Source organism: Bufo gargarizans, chromosome 3 (assembly GCF_014858855.1).
Source record: "Bufo gargarizans isolate SCDJY-AF-19 chromosome 3, ASM1485885v1, whole genome shotgun sequence".
Classification (NCBI taxonomy): domain Eukaryota; kingdom Metazoa; phylum Chordata; class Amphibia; order Anura; family Bufonidae; genus Bufo; species Bufo gargarizans.
The window spans coordinates 346740129-346760709 of record NC_058082.1 but is presented as its reverse complement, the minus strand read 5'-3'; the positions used below and the strand labels follow the sequence as shown (position 1 = coordinate 346760709).

At 45.2% G+C, this 20581-nt stretch overlaps 1 protein-coding gene across 1 annotated transcript in view; it reads right to left on the bottom strand.

The window, feature by feature from the left end:
• Positions 1 to 20581, bottom strand: part of LOC122932978 (angiopoietin-2-like) — a 116789-nt gene that overhangs the window by 60229 nt on the left and 35979 nt on the right. The window contains exon 2 of the mRNA XM_044287679.1: positions 20193 to 20348. Within this exon, the coding sequence (XP_044143614.1) occupies positions 20193 to 20348 (156 nt within the window). The remainder of the gene's footprint in view (positions 1 to 20192; positions 20349 to 20581) is intronic.

Genomic DNA, 20581 nt, shown 5'->3' with positions numbered 1-20581 from the left:
GGGAGAGATAGTGTAGGGATTGAAATAGCAATATTTTAGTTTTTATACTTGTTATAGACCCAAAAGTCCTTTTAAGGACTATTTTGTGTGGCAGCAATATATATTTTTAGTGCAACCTGCGCTAAATAGCTTGCAATTGTTTGGCCGCTGCAGACAGCGACATTATCTGCGCTACATCTCCTGTCTAACCTGTCGCAGCCTAAAAATATCCGTGACATCCAGTGTACTTTTTCCGTAGACGATGTCCGTTGCGGACAGTTGCATTACCTGTGCTACATCTCCTATATAACGTTTGCGTATCTAAAATTCAGTCATTCAGACATTCAGTCAAATTTTTTTTTGCTGCTGGTGGCAGCGACATTACCTGCGCTACATCTCCAGTAAAACATTTAGCACATCCGAAATATCAGTGACATTCAGTGTAATTTTTTTCACTGCTGGTGACAGTGACATTATCTGCGCTACATCTCCTGTGTAACGTGTGCGCAGCCTAAAAATATCCGTGACATCCAGTATACTTTTTCCGTAGACGGTGTCCGCTGCAGACAGTTACACTACCTGTGCTACATCTCCTGTATAACGTTTGCATATCCGAAATATCAGTGACATTCAGTCAGTTTTTGCTGCTGGTGGCAGCGACATTACCTGCGCTACATCTCCTGTATAACGTTTGCCCATCTGAAATATCAGTGACATTAATTGTCATTTTTTATTAGGCGGTGGTGACAGCGACATTGCTTGTGCTATACCTCCTGTTTAATGTGTGCGCATCCTAAATATCAGTGACATTCATTCAGTGTAATCTTTTATTAGGCCGTGGTGACAGCGACACTACTTGCGCTATACCTCCTGTTTAATGTGTGCGCATCCTAAATATCAGTGACATTCATTTAGTCAAATTTTTTATTAGGCGGTGGTGACAGCGACATTACTTGCGCTATACCTCCTGTTTAACGTGTGTGCATCCTAAAAATATCTGTGACATTCTGTGTACTTTATTTGCGCATACACTAACAAAACCTGTGCTACTGTACGTGTGACATACTTGCAAGCATATATACCATTTAATATGTGCAAGGCGAGCAGTAAGGGACGGGGAAGTGGCCGTGCTGCTGATGGTGCACGCATGCACGGTGAAACTGTGCCTGCTGCCAGAGCACAATAAACACACTCCTTCACGATACCTAGCTTCATGTCCCAGTTTGCAGTGTGGCGCAGGACATTACTTTTGAAGTCGGACCAGTGCGAATGGGTGGTCGGTTGGATTGCAGCAGATAATGCTTCCAGTCGGTTAAGCACCACCCTGTCTACCACAAGGTCCAGTCTCAGTAGCCAAGAGTCTGGTCAACAGAATCCTCACTCTGATACTCCTTCAACCCACCATGGAGAGTCTTGGCAAACAAGTGATCCCACACTTGGATATTCCGAGGAGCTGTTTTTATCGCCATTCCTTAGTTTGGGCCTCTCGCCAAGCCCGCTTGAAGAGGGACATGAGGAGATCTTGTGCCCGGATTCCCAAACTCTGGAGCATCCACAGTCAGAAGAAGATGACGGTGGGGAACGGCAATTAGTGTTTCACAAGGTGGATGATGATGATAAGACACAGTTGCCAATAAGTCAACCGCAATTAGTGTTTCAAGAGGTTCATGATGAGGATGAGACACAGTTGTCAATTACTGAGTTTGTTGTTAGGTCAACAGGAGGATGACCAGAGTGAGAAAGTGGAATAGGAGGTGCTGGACGATTAAAGGGGTTCTGCAGTTTGTTTAAACTGATGATCTATCCTCTGGATAGATCATCAGCATCTGATTGGCGGGCGTCCGACACCCGGGACCCCCGCCGATCAGCAGTTTTTAAAGGCAGCGGTGCTCCAGGAGCACCGCGGCCTTCTCACTGTTTACCGCCAGCCCAGTGACGTTACGACTAGTATCAACTTGCCTGGGCGCGGCTAAGCAACTGTGAATAGTTGGTGCAAAGAGATGCGTGTGCAGATTAATTTTACCTGTCGGAAACTTCATAGTATGTCATAGACCCCGAAGATGGTGAACCTCCTGTATGACCGACTAAGTATGGATTTACCCTTCACCAATGTTTGCCTAGACGTGTTCTGTCCTTGGTCTGTGGTTGTCCGGCAAACCAGGGGAGGCCGCGCGCATGGGAAACGTTGGGCGATTATGTTCACTTGTCTGTCCATCAGAGCTGTCCATATTGAAGTAATTATATCTATGGATACTTCCTGCTTCATTAATGCTCTCCGGCGTTTCATTGCCATTAGAGGACCTGTGAAACACATTCGTTATGACCGGGGCACAAACTTCTTCGGAGAACCAAGAGAACTACAACTCTATTCCAACTTAGACGTTAGCAACATAGAAAGATACCTTAGTGGACAAGGATGCAACCCACCACACTCTTCACACATGGGAGGTGCTTTGGAGAGGATAATAGGCATCGCCCGGAGAATCCTCGACTCAATCTTCTTACAAGAAGGATCTTCAAAGCTGACTCATGAAAGCTTGACTAACTTCATGGCGGAAGTATCGGCCATCATAAATGCCAGACCGCTGACTCTGATTTTTAGCGATCATGATGACCCAACTGTTCTCACCCCCGTCACACTGCTTACACAGAAGACTGAAGAAATTTGTGCTCCACCCAGAGAATTTAATCCCAAAGATCTTTACAGAAGTCGATGGAGACAAGTACAGAGTCTCTCAAACTCGTTCTGGGACAAGTGGAAAAAGCAATATATTCCCACTCTGCAACCAAGGAGAAAGTGGCAAACCAGCAAGTCTAACCTCCACGCCTTCAAGGAGCAGACTGCCTCTACTGATGTGGCTGTAAGCTCCCAGATAATGACTGGCATGCAACAGGTCATCACCAAGTTGGTGCCGGCCCTTTCTTTTCCCGTAAAGTCAGGGTCGGAATCTCCCAAAACTTTGCCCTATGCAAAAAGGGGGGAGAGTAGTCTGTGACAGGCCAAATCACCAGACCAAGCCTGTCCAGACTAACAGAGATTTTTCCCTGACTTTGAAAAATAAAGATCGTGAAAAGTGCCTCCCTGAGGTTGGAACAGTTCAGGGAGCGCGGTTGCAGTGTGGATGGACCTAAGCCATGCCGTGCAAACATCAAATGTTTTGCGTGTGGTGGCTTGGGTCATATAGCAAAGCACTGCAAAACACACAAGACAGTAAACCTAATCAGGTGCTTCAGGTGTGGGAACAAAGGACACATTGCAAGGAATTGCCCTTGTGCAAGTAATTGCAATGTGTCCAGAGATGGGATCCAGGTAACAAATCGTGCAGTGGGGTCTAGTCAGTTTGGGCCTTAAAGGGGTTACCTCTCAGCGACACATGCCTCATCAGGCGCTGAGGGGTAAGAATGGCCAAGCTAGGCTAGGCAACATTTGAAACCCCTGTACTATTTGTTACACCGTCTGTTCCCCGTGTATGTCCATGTTGTGTGTTTGTTATCTGTTTGTTTCTTTTTTATGTGTACGGCAGAGATCCTTGTCTATGAATGTGTCTCACCCGGCTGGTTGTTGTGGTTTACATTCCCGGCTTTGAGTCCAGCCGCTGCTGTCGCGGTGGGGTTGTGTTATACTGGGGACTAAGGCGGACAGGCAACATTGGTGTAATGTTGCTCTGCGCACTCTGGTCCGATCAGGTGGCACAGCTCTGATTGGGATTGGACGCAGGGTGACTGGCGGCGGAGTGTGGACTGTGTCCTTGTGTTGTGGAGTCCTGGAGAGCCAGGGCATGACCCACAAGACAGGATCACAGAGGGAAATCAGCCTGGGTACACATGACTAGACAAGGATGCGGTGCCATCATCAACAAGATGGTGCTTTGTCCACAGCTCACTTCAGTTATCCTAACCTAGTAGGGTGGCCATCCTTATCTGTTGCCAAGGGATGTGTAGCAGAGGACGCGATCCTCTGAAGGTAGGGTGTTCAGACACCAGTGTTAGGATAACGAGGGGTCCTGTGAGGTGAAGGGCAGCCCAATACCTTTCTCTACTTTTGGGTCAAAGGTATTGGTGCTGGGATTTGACATTTAATTGCACCGTGAGGGGAGAAATCCCCCAGGAGCGCCTGGTATTTTCTTCTGCCATAGGTGTGTTTAATATGAAGCAGAGGAAAAACCCAGATGATGCCACAGAAGAGACTAGCTATCCGCCCTGACACTCTTGTGAGGCTCCAGAGGATCCCACTGGATTTTGGCAACCAAGCGACCTTTGTTCAGAGGTGTTCTAGAGATGGAGGACTGTGCCACAATCCAGCAGGAGCATTATCTCAGGCTCTGGAGAAAGACTTGGAGATGTCCCGGTGGAAGAGCTTATTCTACGATCGCTTGTTTCACCGAGTGAAACTTCTTCTGGTTCTGGTCATCGTCATCTATATTAGACTGTGTATCGGAGGGTCAAGGGACTTATTGACCAAATACACCAGAACCAGAATAGAACTTTACCGAACTCAACGGAGGAGGAGGCTCAGGACATAGCTCCAACATTGTCCTGTAGCCAAATATTTTATGGACACACTTTGTTTCCTATGAGGGTTCGGGACTTATAACTTGTGCTACCCTGATACCCCATAGCACATTGTACATATATTGATTTTGTTTGTTGGTCGATTGTGTACCCATAGACACTCTAGGTACAAATGTGTGACAGCCTATACCCAGGGAAACTCGCCCAACACACTGCGGTGAGTTATTATTTGGCTGTACACATTTAGATCCTATAGTTGTTTCCCATTGACACGGGGGTCTGTGACCTACCTGTGTCTTTGGAGGTGTAGAGATATGCCAGGTTGCATGAGTCTCTATGGGTACACACATATAATGGAATTTGGTGGTGTTGGGAGGGATGTGACCTGTTTTGTGTGAATGGGGATAAGATTAGGACACGATAGGGACAGGCATCCTTTGTTTGCCATTTTCCACCTTGAACCCTGGATCGTTGAAGTTCTTAAGGGACGGGCTGGATGTGTAGTGTGGCGGAGGTGTTCTCCGCAGTAGAATTTGGGTACCATGACACCACCTCGCTCTGACCTGCCGTGTAAAGACCTATTAATCTGTCCATCGGACAACCGCACCCATCACGATGGAACAAGAGACGTTGGACGAAAGTCGTGCTTGTAGAAAGTTGGAGATTTAGGTTGCGAGGGTGAACCCGCTCCAGATTTGGGGGGGGGGGGGGGACACCTGAAGATCGGCAACTACCGAGAGACTGTGGGGGTGTGGTCACTCCAAACGTGGGGAGTGGCCGACACTGGAAGACTATTCAAAAGATGTCAAGAAAGTTCCCGCAAGAAGAATACGGTGTATCCTGTGGACGGAGGATTAGGTTATGGTGAAGGGCAGGTCGGAGGAAGCTGGATGAGGAATGTCTAGGTACCTAAAGATGTGTGCACTACAGTTCTTCCTGAACTTCCACCAAGGATGGGGTTGAGGGGGGGGCAAATATATCTCAACCCTTTTCCCCCAAGATATTGTCGTAATTCCGACAACAGGGGGATTGTTGAGGAAGGGTTGAGACACATGTATATATACATATATGCATGCAAATACGTGAATGCATGTATGATATACAGTGGAGGAAATAATTATTTGACCCCTCACTGATTTTGTAAGTTTGTCCAATGACAAAGAAATGAAAAGTCTCAGAACAGTATCATTTCAATGGTAGGTTTATTGTAACAGTGGCAGATAGCACATCAAAAGGAAAATCGAAAAAATAACTTTAAATAAAAGATAGCAACTGATTTGCATTTCATTGAGTGAAATAAGTATTTGAACCCTCTAACAAAAAAGACTTAATACTTGGTGGAAAAACCCTTGTTTGCAAGCACAGAGGTCAAACGTTTCTTGTAATTGATGACCAAGTTTGCGCACATTTTAGGAGGAATGTTGGTCCACTCCTCTTTGCAGATCATCTCTAAATCCCTAAGGTCTCTGTGCAACTCTGAGCTTGAGCTCCCTCCATAGGTTTTCGATTGGATTAAGGTCCGGAGACTGACTAGGCCACTCCATGACCTTAATGTGCTTCTTCTTGAGCCACTCCTTTGTTGCCTTTGCTGTATGTTTTGGGTCATTGTCGTGCTGGAACACCCATCCACGACCCATTTTCAGTTTCCTGGCAGAGGGAAGGAGGTTGTCGCTCAGGATTTCACGATACATGGCTCCGTCCATTTTCCCGTTTATGCGAATAAGTTGTCCTGTGCCCTTAGCAGAAAAACACCCCCAAAGCAAAATGTTTCCACCCCCATGCTTGACGGTGGGGACGGTGTTTTGGGGGTCATAGGCAGCATTTTTCTTCCTCCAAACACAGCGAGTTGAGTTAATGCCAAAGAGCTCTATTTTGGTCTCATCAGACCACAGCACCTTCTCCCAGTCACTCTCTGAATCATTCAGGTGTTCATTGGCAAACTTCAGACGGGCCTGCACATGTGCCTTCCTGAGCAGGGGGACCTTGCGAGCCCTGCAGGATTTTAATCCATTGCGGTGTAATGTGTTTCCAATGGTTTTCTTGGTGACTGTGGTCCCTGCTAATTTGAGGTCATTAACTAACTCCTCCCGTGTAGTTCTAGGATGCTTTTTCACCTTTCTCAGAACCATTGACACCCCACGAGGTGAGATCTTGCGTGGAGCCCCAGAGCGAGGTCGATTGATGGTCATTTTGTGCTCCTTCCATTTTCGAACAATCGCACCAACAGTTGTCACCTTCTCTCCCAGCTTCTTGCTAATGGTTTTGTAGCCCATTCCAGCCTTGTGCAGGTCTACAATTTTGTCTCTGACATCCTTGGACAGCTCTTTGGTCTTTCCCATGTTGGAGAGTTTGGAGTCTGCTTGATTGATTGATTCTGTGGACAGGTGTCTTTTATACAGGTGACTAGTTAAGACAGGTGTCCTTAATGAGGGTGACTAATTGAGTAGAAGTGTCTAACCACTCTGTGGGAGCCAGAACTCTTAATGGTTGGTAGGGGTTCAAATACTTATTTCACTCAATGAAATGCAAATCAGTTGCTATCTTTTATTTAAAGTTATTTTTTCGATTTTCCTTTTGATGTGCTATCTGCCACTGTTACAATAAACCTACCATTGAAATGATACTGTTCTGAGACTTTTCATTTCTTTGTCATTGGACAAACTTACAAAATCAGTGAGGGGTCAAATAATTATTTCCGCCACTGTATATGCATGCATTAATTGACACTTTATAGGATGATGTGCACAGATGTGCCCAGCATCTGCGCACATCTGCCCTTAGTGGCCCACAGGGGCTCATGGTGGCCCCTGTGGGAAATATGTGGTCCCTGGAAGTTGTGCCCCCTTATAATCCCCCTTATAATATATATCTATGCACCCCCTTATAGGTATATGTGCCCCCTGATAGGTGTATAGTATATATAAATATATATGTCCCCTATATACCCCAGTATCAGTGTATACTTGTGTATGGATGTGCCCCAAGCATCCATATACATGTATATTATTCATATATCCCCCTCCTTTACCTGAAACCAGGTGCATCAGTGTGAATGTGCCCCAAGTATTCACACTGATGCAATCTGGCTGATTGCATCAGAATGACCGGATAAGGGTCCGGTCATCCTGATGGATACAAAGAACTCAGGTTCAACAGAATCTGGGTCCTTTGTTCTAATTATCTCCAGCGCTGCTGGAGATAATTATGCATGATAGAAGGGAGAAACCTCCCCTCCTTCTATTATGCCCATTCCGGCAGCGCGATTACTATCGCACTGTCCGGAATGCAAGATGCTGCAGGCGGGAGATCAAGGGCTTCTCCCGCCTGTCTGTAAATGGCGCGGCCCTGCTGTGCGCGTGCAGGGACGCGCGGGCTGGCGCGGTGACATCATATCACCGCGCCGGCCCACGTGTCTTTGCTGTGCCGCGCGCACAGCGCATGCAGCGTGGCCCGGGAGTGCGGGCTGCGGGATATAAATATCCGGCAGCCCTGCACTGGAGGGAGGGAGAGATCCCTACCGGCACCCTGAAGGAGAGCGCAGCCGGCGCTCAGGAGGTACGAAGAAGCCGAGCCGACCCCCCCTGAAGAGGATCCCCCTGGCACCCCCTAGACGAATGAGCAACCAAGCGCTGAGTATCCCCTTTTATTAACCCACCGAAAAATATATACCTACAGCCATCGAATAATTACTTATTCAGACATTAACCAACCTTTGGCAATACATTAAATACAAAACCTACATAGACAAATGCCAGACCGCTGGTATTCATTAATTCTTTATTACAAAAAACATTATAATACAATGACATACATGATTAAAAGAGAAACAGTGCAGGAGATAAAAAAGCAACATCACTGGAGGAGGCATACAATGGACAAAGTCCCTATCCCTTCAGCATGATTATTCACAAAAATGCATATATGGAGATTCATCAAAACAGGACAGGACACTGTATGCCTCCTCCAGTGATGTTGCTTTTTTATCTCCTGCACCGTTTCTCTTTTAATCATGTATGTTATTAAATTATAATGTTTTTTGTAATAAAGAATTAATGAATACCAGCGGTCTGGCATTTGTCTATGTAGGTTTTGTTCCACTTATTAACCCTTCTACCGCTACCCCACCAACGATTTCCCCTACCACTATCCCACCAACGATTTCCCGCCTTATTAACCCTTAAATCCCTGATACCCCTACCCACTCACCCACAACGTGCCCATACTCCCCCTCTATCACTTGCAGGGTATTAACCCTTGCATTGCTGTCACCCCCACTGTACCTTACCCCTATCCACTATCTACCCACAACCTGCCCATATACCCCCCCCGCTCTGTACCCCTATCACTAGCAGGGTATTAACCCTTGCATTACTGTATCTGTGGCCTGCATACGCCCCTGCAGCGCCACCGTTAACCCTCGTCGTACCCCATAGGGACAGTAAGTAGCCAGGGGGGTGGGCTGCTAATATTTGTGTGAGTGTATTGTATAGTTAGTTTGTGGGTGGAATTTGGGAACCGTGTAGTGTAGTTTAGTGCTGTATTTATAGTACTGTATTGTTAGTGTATTGCGTGCGTAATGTATTGTTGGTATTAATAAATACTATGTTTTATTTGTAACTATCTGTGTAATGTGTGATTATTAGCGATAGTTAGTTTAGTAAGGCGCATGCAGCTAGCTTAGTGATTAGCGTAAGGCAAAGTAATATTAGTGTTATTTATATATATAAAGGTATAAATAGGCAGAGTCATCAATAGACGGTTTCTCCGATTTCTGAATATTAATTATCAATATTTGCATAAATATTGGTGATTAATATTCCCCCCTTTACAGTCTCTATACAACTTTCCCCCCTCAATATTACCCGATCCTCTCCTTGGGAGAGAGGCCAACATTATATAATTCTTAGATACTTTAAAACTCCTTTCTTTATCCTCTGAACAGCGTATATCTTTAACAAAACCCTTTACCATCTCTGAACTAACTCTCGCAATAAAAACGTCTCCCCTGGGAAAATGCCCTGGTCCTGATGGCCTCCCCCTATCTTATTACTCCACCTTCAAGAATTGTCACGGAAGGTGTACAGGAAACAAAACAATGCAAAATGAATATATGACTCACTGGATCCAAAACTAAGGAACAAAAGGGAGACCCCTGCATCAGACCTGGCTCTCTCCCTGTCTGCTCAGCCTATACGAAAATCCCAATGGTGGATGATCGCATATCCACGTACCTCGACTATATACCACCTGAACACCCTACAATAGTGAGGGGACACGACCACCGGCTCCCTACACTAGACACGGAGGGAGTCAGGGTCACCTGGGATCCAGCAAACAGAAAATCACAAATAAATGTACAGCACTTATCTTGTAGAAGGCAGGAAAATAGGATCAGCATGCACACACACTCCAGGAAGTTGTATAAGCCGCACACTAATGCATTATGGGGAGGAATTTAAAGTGATGCAATCAGTCCAACTACATGACAGCTGAGAGTGGCTAACGAGATGAGGAACTGAAATTCACAACAATGAAAACTCAAGGAGGAGGTTCTGAGAGGCTTCTGTCAGAGCTTCTCAGCTGTCTGGTTGTGACAGTACCCCTCCCTCTACGAGTGGACTCCGGACACTCAGAGCCCACCTTCTCAGGATGGGACCTATGGAAAGCCCTGATGAGACGAGTGGCCTTAATGTCCGTCACTGGGACCCACATCCTCTCCTCAGGACCATAACCCTCCCAATGAACGAGGTACTGGAGAGAACCGCAGACAAGACGAGAATCCACAATTCTAGAGACCTGAAATTCAAGATTCCCATCAACCATAATCGGAGGAGGAGGCAAAGGCGAGGGTACAATGGGTTGAACATAAGGTTTCAATAAGGACTTATCAAAAACATTATGGATCTTCCAAGTCTGAGGAAGATCAAGACGGTAGGCAACAGGATTGATGACAGACAGGATTTTGTAAGGCCCAATAAACCTAGGACCCAACTTCCAGGAGGGAACCTTCAATTTGATATTCTTGGTAGACAACCACACCAGATCACCAACATTCAGGTCCGGACCAGGCACACGTCTCTTATCTGCCACACGCTTATATCTCTCACTCATGCTCTTTAGATTATCCTGAATCTTTTGCCAAATAGAAGACAAAGACGAGGAGAATCTGTCCTCATCAGGTAAACCAGAAGACCCCTCTCCCGAGAAAATCCCAAACTGCGGATGAAACCCATATGCACCAAAAAATGGTGACTTATCAGAGGACTCTGGACGACGGTTATTTAAAGGGATGAAATGCACCATTTTGCTAAAAGGGATGAAAGTCCACCACCACCAGGATCACAGTATTCCCCGAGGAACGAGGCAGGTCCGTTATGAAGTCCAAGGACGGGAAGGAATGGGTAAGGGAAGGAGAGGACCTGATGGCCGTGAATGAGGGACTTTGGCACGAGCGCAAGTCTCGCAGGCTGCCACAAAACCCTCAACCGACTTACGAAGCGCAGGCCACCAGAATCTCCGAGCGATGAGATCCACTGTGGCTCTTGCCCCCGGGTGCCCAGCAAGGACCGTATCGTGGTGTTCCTTAAAAATCTTGTGTCTTAAAGCGAGAGGCACAAACAACCTCCCAGGAGGACAAAGATCAGGAGCCTCTGACTGGGCTGCCTGCACCTCTGCCTCTAATTCAGGAAAAAGAGCAGAGACCACCACACCTTCAGCCAAAATGGGACCCGGGTCTTCAAAATTCCCACCTCCCGGAAAACAACGTGACAGGGCATCTGCCTTCACCTTCTTAACCCCAGGGCGGAACGTGACAACAAAATTAAACCTTGAAAAGAACAAAGACCATCTGGCCTGTCTCGGGTTCAGACGCTTGGCTGACTCCAAGTAGGCCAGATTTTTATGGTCAGTAAACACGGTAATAGGGTGTCTGGCTCCCTCTAGCCAATGGCGCCATTCCTCAAAAGCCAACTTGATGGCCAACAATTCCCTATCTCCCACATCGTAATTTCTCTCTGCGGAGGAGAGTTTCTTCGAGAAAAAGGCACACGGTCGCCATTTGGCAGGAGAGGAACCCTGAGACAAGACCGCACCCACACCCACCTCAGAAGCATCAACCTCAACTATGAAGGGTAGAGAAATATCAGGTTGTACCAAGATGGGAGCGGAAGCAAAACTCTCCTTGATATTAGAAAAGGCCTTACGCGCCTCTACCGACCAGGAAGACAAATCTACCCCCTTTCTGGTCATATCAGTGAGTGGTTTAACAATAGAGGAATAATTCAAAATAAACTTCCTGTAATAATTGGCAAAGCCCAAAAAACGCATCAGCGCCTTCTGATTCTCAGGAAGCTCCCACTCAAGCACAGCGCGGACCTTCTCGGGGTCCATGCGAAAACCAGAAGCGGAGAGAAGAAACCCCAGAAATTGAATTTCTGGAACCGCAAACACACATTTTTCCAGTTTCACGTATAATTTATTCTCCCGCAGGATGAGCAAGACCTGACGTAAGTATTCCTTATGAGTTTTGAAATCAGGAGAAAAAATCAAAATGTCATCCAAATACACTAATACAAATTTTCCCATTAAATGATAAAAAATGCTGTTCACGAAATGCTGAAAAACGGCTGGGGCATTCATCAAACCAAAAGGCATAACCAAATTCTCAAAATGTCCCTCAGGGGTATTGAAGGCTGTCTTCCATTCGTCTCCTTCTCTGACCCTGACCAGGTTGTATGCCCCTCTTAGATCTAACTTGGAAAAGACTTTAACCCCAACAATCTGGTTAAACAGGTCCGGGATCAGAGGAAGCGGATAAGGGTCATGAATAGTGATACTGTTCAGCTCCCTGAAATCCAGACAAGGTCTTAAAGAGCCATCTTTTTTCTTAACAAAGAAAAAACCAGCGGCAACAGGTGACTTCGAGGGTCGTATGTGTCCTTTTCTCAGACTCTCAGAGATATAAGCACGCATAGCGACCCTTTCAGGTTGGGAGAGGTTGTATAAACGAGATTTAGGCAGCTTGGCGCCTGGGATGAGATTAATAGGGCAATCGTACTCCCTGTGCGGGGTCAAATCCTGAACTCCACTCTCAAAGAAAACATCCGAAAATTCAGAGAGAAAAGATGGTACAGTCTTAGTAGAAACCTCAGAAACAGATGCCATGAGGCAATTCTCTCTGCAAAAGTCACTCCAACCATTTATTTGCCTCGCTTGCCAATCAATGGTGAGGTTATGTTTAGTGAGCCAGGGTAGCCCCAACACAAGAGTAGGTAATCCGCTAAGGACGAAACATGACACATCCTCAACATGAGCATCACTCACAATTAAACGAATATTGTGAACTATGCCCTTTAATAATTTCTGAGAAAGTGGAGCGGAATCAAAAGCAAAAACAGGAATATCCTTTCCCAAAGTGCACACCTGGAAACCATGAGTTATCGCAAAATGATTATCAATGAGATTGACAGCTGCTCCACTATCTACAAAAATCTCACAAAAAATGTTCTTGCTCTCTAGCGCCACCCTGGCAGGCAGGACAAAACGGGAACTACAAGCAAACGGAAAACCTTCAATTTCCGCTTCAACCCTGCCAATAGTAACAGATGGAACATTTTTAAAAGATTCTTTCCTTTTTGTTTCTTTATTACTCCCAGAAAACTGCCTGAATCTCCTAGAGGGACAAACATTTGCCAAATGATTTATACCTCCACAACAAAAACAAACCTTCCCATGCGGGCTGAATCTTCTATTGTCAGAGGCAATCAACCCCAGCTGCATGGGCTCCTGCTCAGAAGAGGCTGACAGCGACTGAGACCCCTGCGCATAGAATGAGACCGCTGCACTGTCCTGGGACTGAGTATGACAGGAAGGAGAGATCTCTCCTCTCTCTCTCTAAGACGCCTGTCAATACGAACGGCCTGAGACATAGCAGAGTCCAAGGAGATAGGCCTCTCATGAAAGGCAAATGCATCTTTCAATCCCTCTGAAAGACCATGGCAAAATTGACTTCAGAGTGCAGCATCATTCCAACCAGTATCAGCTGCCCATCTCCGAAATTCTGAGCAGTATATCTCTGCGGATCGTTTACCCTGGCATAACAGACGTAGTCTAGACTCAGCCAAAGCAACACGATCCGGATCATCATATATCTGACCCAGGGCTAAAAAGAAATCATCCACTGAACGGAGGGGCCGTGCCCCCACCGGCAGCGGAAAAGGCCCACGACTGAGCGTTACCCCAGAGCAGCGATATAATGATCCCCACCCTCCGTTCCTCATCACCAGAGAAATGGGGAAGAAGGCGAGAATGGAGTTTGCAAGCCTCTCTGAAACGCACAAAATTCTCACTACCCCCGGAGAACGTATCCGGGAGCGAGATCTTAGGCTCAGAACAAACTCCATGAACGCAAGCTGAACCGGTCACTAGAAACTGAGAAAGACTCTTACGGAGATCAGCTACCTCCAATGAAAGACCCTGGAAACGTTCAGTCAAAAGTGAAACCGGATCCATGCTTGAGACGGTTTTGGCGGCTTATAATGTCACGGAAGGTGTACAGGAAACAAAACAATGCAAAATGAATATATGACTCACTGGATCCAAAACTAAGGAACAAAAGGGAGACCCCTGCATCAGACCTGGCTCTCTCCCTGTCTGCTCAGCCTATGCGAAAATCCCAATGGTGGATGATCGCATATCCACGTACCTCGACTATATACCACCTGAACACCCTACAATAGTGAGGGGACACGACCACCGGCTCCCTACACTAGACACGGAAGGAGTCAGGGTCACCTGGGATCCAGCAAACAGAAAATCACAAATAAATGTACAGCACTTACAGTCATGTGAAAAAATTAGGACACCCTTTGAAAGCATGTGGTTTTTTGTAACATTTTTAATAAAAGGTTATTTCATCTCCGTTTCAACAATACAGAGAGATTAAAGTAATCCAACTAAACAAAGAAAACTGAAGAAAAGTCTTTTCAAGATCTTCTGTAAATGTCATTCTACAAAAATGCCTATTCTAACTGAGGAAAAAGATAGGACACCCTCACATGTATTCCCTCTTAAATTGGCTCAGATCTCACACAGGTATATCACACCAGGTGCACATAATTAGTAGATCGTTACTCTGCATGTTGAATGAGGCTTGCCCTATTTAAACCTCAGACATTTAGTTTGGTGTGCTCCTGACTGTTGAAGTGAGAGTGAGCACCATGGTGAGAGCAAAAGAGCTGTCAGAGGACTTCAGAAAAAAGATTGTAGCAGCCTATGAGTCTGGGAAGGGATTTAAAAAGATCTCAAAAGATTTTGAAATCAGCCATTCCACTGTCCGGAAGATAGTCTACAAGTGGAGGGCTTTCAAAACAACTGCCAACATGCCCAGGACTGGTCGCCCCAGCAAGTTCACCCCAAGAGCAGACCGCAAGATGCTAAAAGAGGTCTCCAAAAACCCTAAAGTGTCATCTCGAGAACTACAGCAGGCTCTGGCTACTGTTGATGTAGAAGTACATGCCTCTACAATCAGAAAGAGACTGTACAAGTTTAACTTGCATGGGAGGTGTGCAAGGAGGAAACCTTTGCTTTCCAAGAGAAACATCGAGGCCAGACTGACATTTGCCAGAGATAAAGTTGACAAAGACCAGGACTTCTGGAATAATGTTCTTTGGACAGATGAGTCCAAAATTGAATTATTTGGACACAACAGCAGAGGACATGTTTGGCGTAAACCAAACACAGCATTCCAAGAAAAGAACCTCATACCAACTGTGAAGCATGGAGGTGGAAGTGTCATGGTTTGGGGCTGCTTTGCTGCAGCAGGACCTGGTCAGCTCACCATCATAGAATCCACGATGAATTCTACTGTGTATCAGAAGGTGCTTGAAGAACATGTGAGACCATCAGTTAGAAAATTAAAGCTGAAGCGGAACTGGACCATGCAACATGACAATGACCCAAAACATACTAGTAAATCAACCAAAGATTGGCTGAAAAAGAAGAAATGGAGAGTCCTGGAATGGCCAAGTCAAAGTCCAGATTTGAATCCCATTGAGATGCTGTGGGGTGACTTGAAAAGGGCTGTACGTGCAAGAAACCCCTCAAACATCTCACAGCTGAAAAAGTTCTGCATTGAGGAGTGGGGTAAAATTTCCTCAGACCGATGTCGAAGACTGGTAGATGGCTACAAGAACCGTCTCACTGCAGTTATTTCAGCCAAAGGAGGTAACACTCGCTATTAGGGGCAAGGGTGTCCTATCTTTTTCCTCAGTTAGAATAGGCATTTTTGTAGAATGACATTTACAGAAGATCTTGAAAAGACTTTTCTTCAGTTTTCTTTGTTTAGTCGGATTACTTTAATCTCTCTGTATTGTTGAAACGGAGATGAAATAACCTTTTATTAAAAATGTTACAAAAAACCACATGCTTTCAAAGGGTGTCCTAATTTTTTCACATGACTGTATCTTGTAGAAGGAAGGAAAATAGGATCAGCATGCACACACACTCCAGGAAGTTGCATAAGCCGCACACTAATGCATTATGGGGAGGAATTTAAAGGGATGCAATCAGTCCAACTACATGACAGCTGAGAGAGGCTAACGAGATGAGGAACTGAAATTCAAAACAAAGAAAACTCAAGGAGGAGGTTCTGAAAGGCTTCCGTCAGAGCTTCTCAGCTGTCTGGTTGTGACAAGAATACACTTCTTTAATTTCTCCTCCCGCTCTGTAACCTTACTATGCAAAATTGGACATGACTAGAGCCACCATTACTATCATCCGCAAGGAAGGAAAAGACCTCACCTCCTGCTCCAACTACCGCCCTATCTCCTTGCTAAATATCGACCTCAAATAATCAGCTTAAATGTTATCCACTAGACTTCAGTCCCTATTGCCTGAGCTGATTCACCCAGATCAGGTGGGCTTTGTTAAAGGATGTGAGGGGAAAGATAATACCACCATGGTCCTGAATGCCTTATATTATACCTCTAGCAGATCCATTCCGTTGGTCCTGCTCGGTACGGACGCCGAAAAGGCTTTTGACCGTATTGACTGGTCTTATATTAAGTTATCTCTGTCTAGCTTTCATATTCCAGAGCCTTTTATTAACACTGTTTTTGCTATGTACTCTAACTCTTCAGTGTTCGTATCGGTTAATGGGGTTCTATCAGCTTGGTTCTCTATTAAAAATGGAACCAGACAGGGTTGCCCACTCTCGCCTCTTCTTTTCATGTTAGTGATGGAGACTCTGCTGCAGGCCCTTAGGCAGGAGAAGGAGATTAGAGGACTCCCCGTAGATGGTCACGAGACCAAACTAGCTGCATTCGCTAATGATCTTTTGATCCTCACAACAAATTCCGGCAAGTCTCTGCCCATTATTTTGTCAACTCTTGATCTTTTCGGGTCCCTGTCTAACTTTAAGATTAACCCCTCCAAATCTCAAGTGCACCATGTTGGCCTCTCTCCCTCGGCTCTCTCAACCCTCCAGATTGACTCCCCTTTCGACTGGCATAACCAACACTTGACATATCTTGGTGTGAAGCTTTCACCTCACCTCTCTGACCTATATAGACTTAATTACTTGCCTCTATTAAAATCTATGTTTCCCAGTTTGACTCATTGGACTTTCCTTATCTCTCCTGGTTCGGCAGGAAGAATATTCTCATGTCCTTAGTGATACCCAGACTCACTTACGTAATGCAAACCTTTCCTATTAAGATCCCCAGATCTTTCTTCCGTTCCTTAAACAAAACGTATATGGGGATTTATTTGGCAAGGAAGGCGCCCGCGGATCTCCTTTGACACAATGACTAAAACTAAATGTTGGGGCGGCATAGGTCTACCTGACCCTGAAATGTATATGAGGGCCATTCACCTCATGAGAGTCGTGGATTGCATTAAGAACCCCCCTCATAAATTGTGGCTCAAACTAGAAAATGCCTTCTTCTCAACATCTATAAGGGTCCTGCTGTTGACAGGTGGGACACTCCCCCTACCCAGCACTATGCATAACCGCATGATTCAAAGCACTCTACAGGTCTGGAGGTGGTTTAAAATGAAATCTGACCCCTAGTGAAATTACTAAAATATTTGTCACCCCACACAAGCTTTCTCGATGTATCCGCATTCAAGAAAATGGTTAGGAAATCTTGGCTCGCTGGTACAAGACACCTGACAAGACCTCCCTCTTTGCTCCCAACATCACTGATGAATGCTGGCGATGCCATACTGAAAAAGGCACCTTTTTTCATATCTGGTGGTCCTGTACGATAATTAACGATTGGTGGTCTAAAATTGTCAGGCTCTGCAACCAGATCTGCCAAACCTCCTTTCCCTGTACCCCTGAGTTGACTTTGCTGACTCTTGGCATCAGGGGAGTGAATGTACATAGAGCTTCTCTCTTTCCCCTTATGTTGGCCGCTGCTAGAGTGCTTCTGCCTTCCTTTTGGCTCTCTTCCGATGTACCAAGTATAGATCACTGGACCAATAAAGTAGACCAGACCTATAGGTTAGAGGAGATTTTCCATTGGGAACAAGGTTCCAGATCCACCTTCCTCTTGATTTGGGCTCCTTGGAAGAAATACAGACAATTCTCCTGAGCACCATACGGTGAACGCCTGGGCAGAAAAAATATAAACATATTTATTCTGTGACATGTTTTTCTACACTATCTGAATAGTGTCAAAACGCTTCACAGAATGAATATGTGGCAATTAGGGCTGCACGATATGGGAATTTTGTGCGATTGCGATTAGGGCCCTAAAAATTGCGATAACGGTATGCGATGCAATATTTTAAGGGAATTGTGCTAGAGGTCTATTTGCTTGGATTTTCAAGGCAAAAGCACACACAAATTACTGATAATGCTGAAATGTAGTTATGCTTATCTCAAGAACTGAAATGCACAGTGTTTTTCAAAATAAAACATCTTTTACTAAATTAGGGCTCTTTCACACTTGCGTTCTTTTCTTCCAGCATAGAGTTCCGTCGTCGGGGCTCTATGCCGGAAGAATCCTGATCAGTTTTATCCTAATGCATTCTGAATGGAGAGAAATCCGTTCAGGATGCATCAGGATGTCTTCAGTTCTGGAACGGAAAGTTTTTTGGCCGGAGAAAATACCGCAGCATGCTGCGCTTTTTGCTCCAGGCCAAAAATCCTGAAGACTTGCCGCAAGGCCGGATCCGGAATTAATGCCCATTGAAAGGCATTGATCCGGATTCGGCCTTAAGCTAAACGTCGTTTCGGCGCATTGCTGGATCCGACGTTTAGCTTTTTCTGAATGGTTACCATGGCTGCCGGGACGCTAAAGTCCTGGCAGCCATGGTAAAGTGTTCTGGGGCGCTCCAGAATGACGTCAGAGCGCCCCAAGCGCATGGATCACATGATCGCATGGCACGTCATCCATGCACATGGGGCGCTCTGACGTCATTCTGGAGCGCCCTGGTAGCCGCACAGACTGTAAGTATACCGCTCCCCCGCTCCTACTATGGCAACCAGGACTTTAATAGCGTCCTGGGTGCCATAGTAACACTGAACGCATTTTGAAGACGGATCCGTCTTCAAATGCTTTCAGTACACTTACGTTTTTCCGGATCCGGCGTGTAATTCTGGCAAGTGGAGTACACGCCGGATCCGGACAACGCAAGTGTGAAAGAGGCCTTAAATAACATATTTGCATTACTGCAAAAGTACAAAATACAAAACTTGCCATTTTCTTAATAGCACTGCACAGAACAGATAAATAAAATAGAATAAATAGAAGAACATTTGTTCATTAAAATAACGACTTGCCTGCAGCCCCTCCTCCCTCCCCATACTGTAACTGATGTATCGCCGGCCACGCTGTGCAGCATAGCGGCCGGCAATACATCCGTGTCAACCACGTAAAAAGTCAACCATCGCTTTATAAGGCGCACTGCCATTTCCCCCCCCACTTTTTTTTTGGGGGGGGGGGGGGGGGAATTTGTCTTATAAAGCGAAAAATATGGTAATATAATTGCATCATTTTTGGGTCGGCCAATTGGCGATTGCGATATGGCGATTAATTGCGATTGCTTTGGCGATATATTGTGCAGGCCTAGTGGCAATAAATAAATACTTGTGAGTGCTGATGCTTCTTTATTTCTATTGTTGTGTGGGACGCCGACCCTAGGACACATGCACCGCTAATTTTACCTGCAGTGCCGGCTGATTTAAACATACAATTTACCTGCAAAAAATATAGTCTGCATATGGAAATAAAAAAAAGTTGTGGGTGTCAGAAAATGGCGACCATTGAAAGGGTTTTTTATTTTTTTTAAAGTAGCAAAACATAAACATAATAAAAAACAGATACATAGGGAATCGCCATAATCGCACTGACACATGGAATAAGGTTGACATGTCATTTTTAGTGCACAGCAAAAGCTGTGAAATGAAAACTCAAACAACATTGCCGGAACTGTTTTTTTATTTTTATTTTCTTCCCACAAATTTTTTTCCCCATATGCTGAAGCTGTATGGAGCTATTAAAATGTACATGTGAACAGGAAAGCAAAAAAGTTTGGGCTCTTGGAAGGTAAAAAAAACATTCGCCTGGTCTTAGAGGGGTTAAATGAATGCCATTATATTGTTATTTGTATTACAGTAGATGCAGATTTGTACAGTATACGCCTTAGAATACATATCAATACTAGAACATTTAGTGTGTTTCAGCTTTGCATACCTGGGTCTCAACTTCAGTCAGCTTGCGTGTCTGTTCTGCTGTTTGACTTATTAGATTTGTTCCAATTTCCAACATGGTGCTTGTTTGATTCTGGTCACCTGATAGATGGGAAGCCTCCATTTCGCTTTTGACATTATCCTTGATGTAGTCTTCTAGCTGTAATAAGTAAATAACCATTAAAAGTGATTCAGCACCTGGTAATATATATTTATAAGGCTGTCTTTATTTTAAACATCTCCCCGGACTGTGCAGGGGGCGTGGCATGACCAGATTGGGCGTGGCTTAGCAGGACCTAGAAGTTGATTTTTTAACTTCATTTTTTCATTATTGCTGGAACAAAGGCACATCTTGAAATAAGGTACTAAGTGCTATTAGGCCTTGGCTGAACT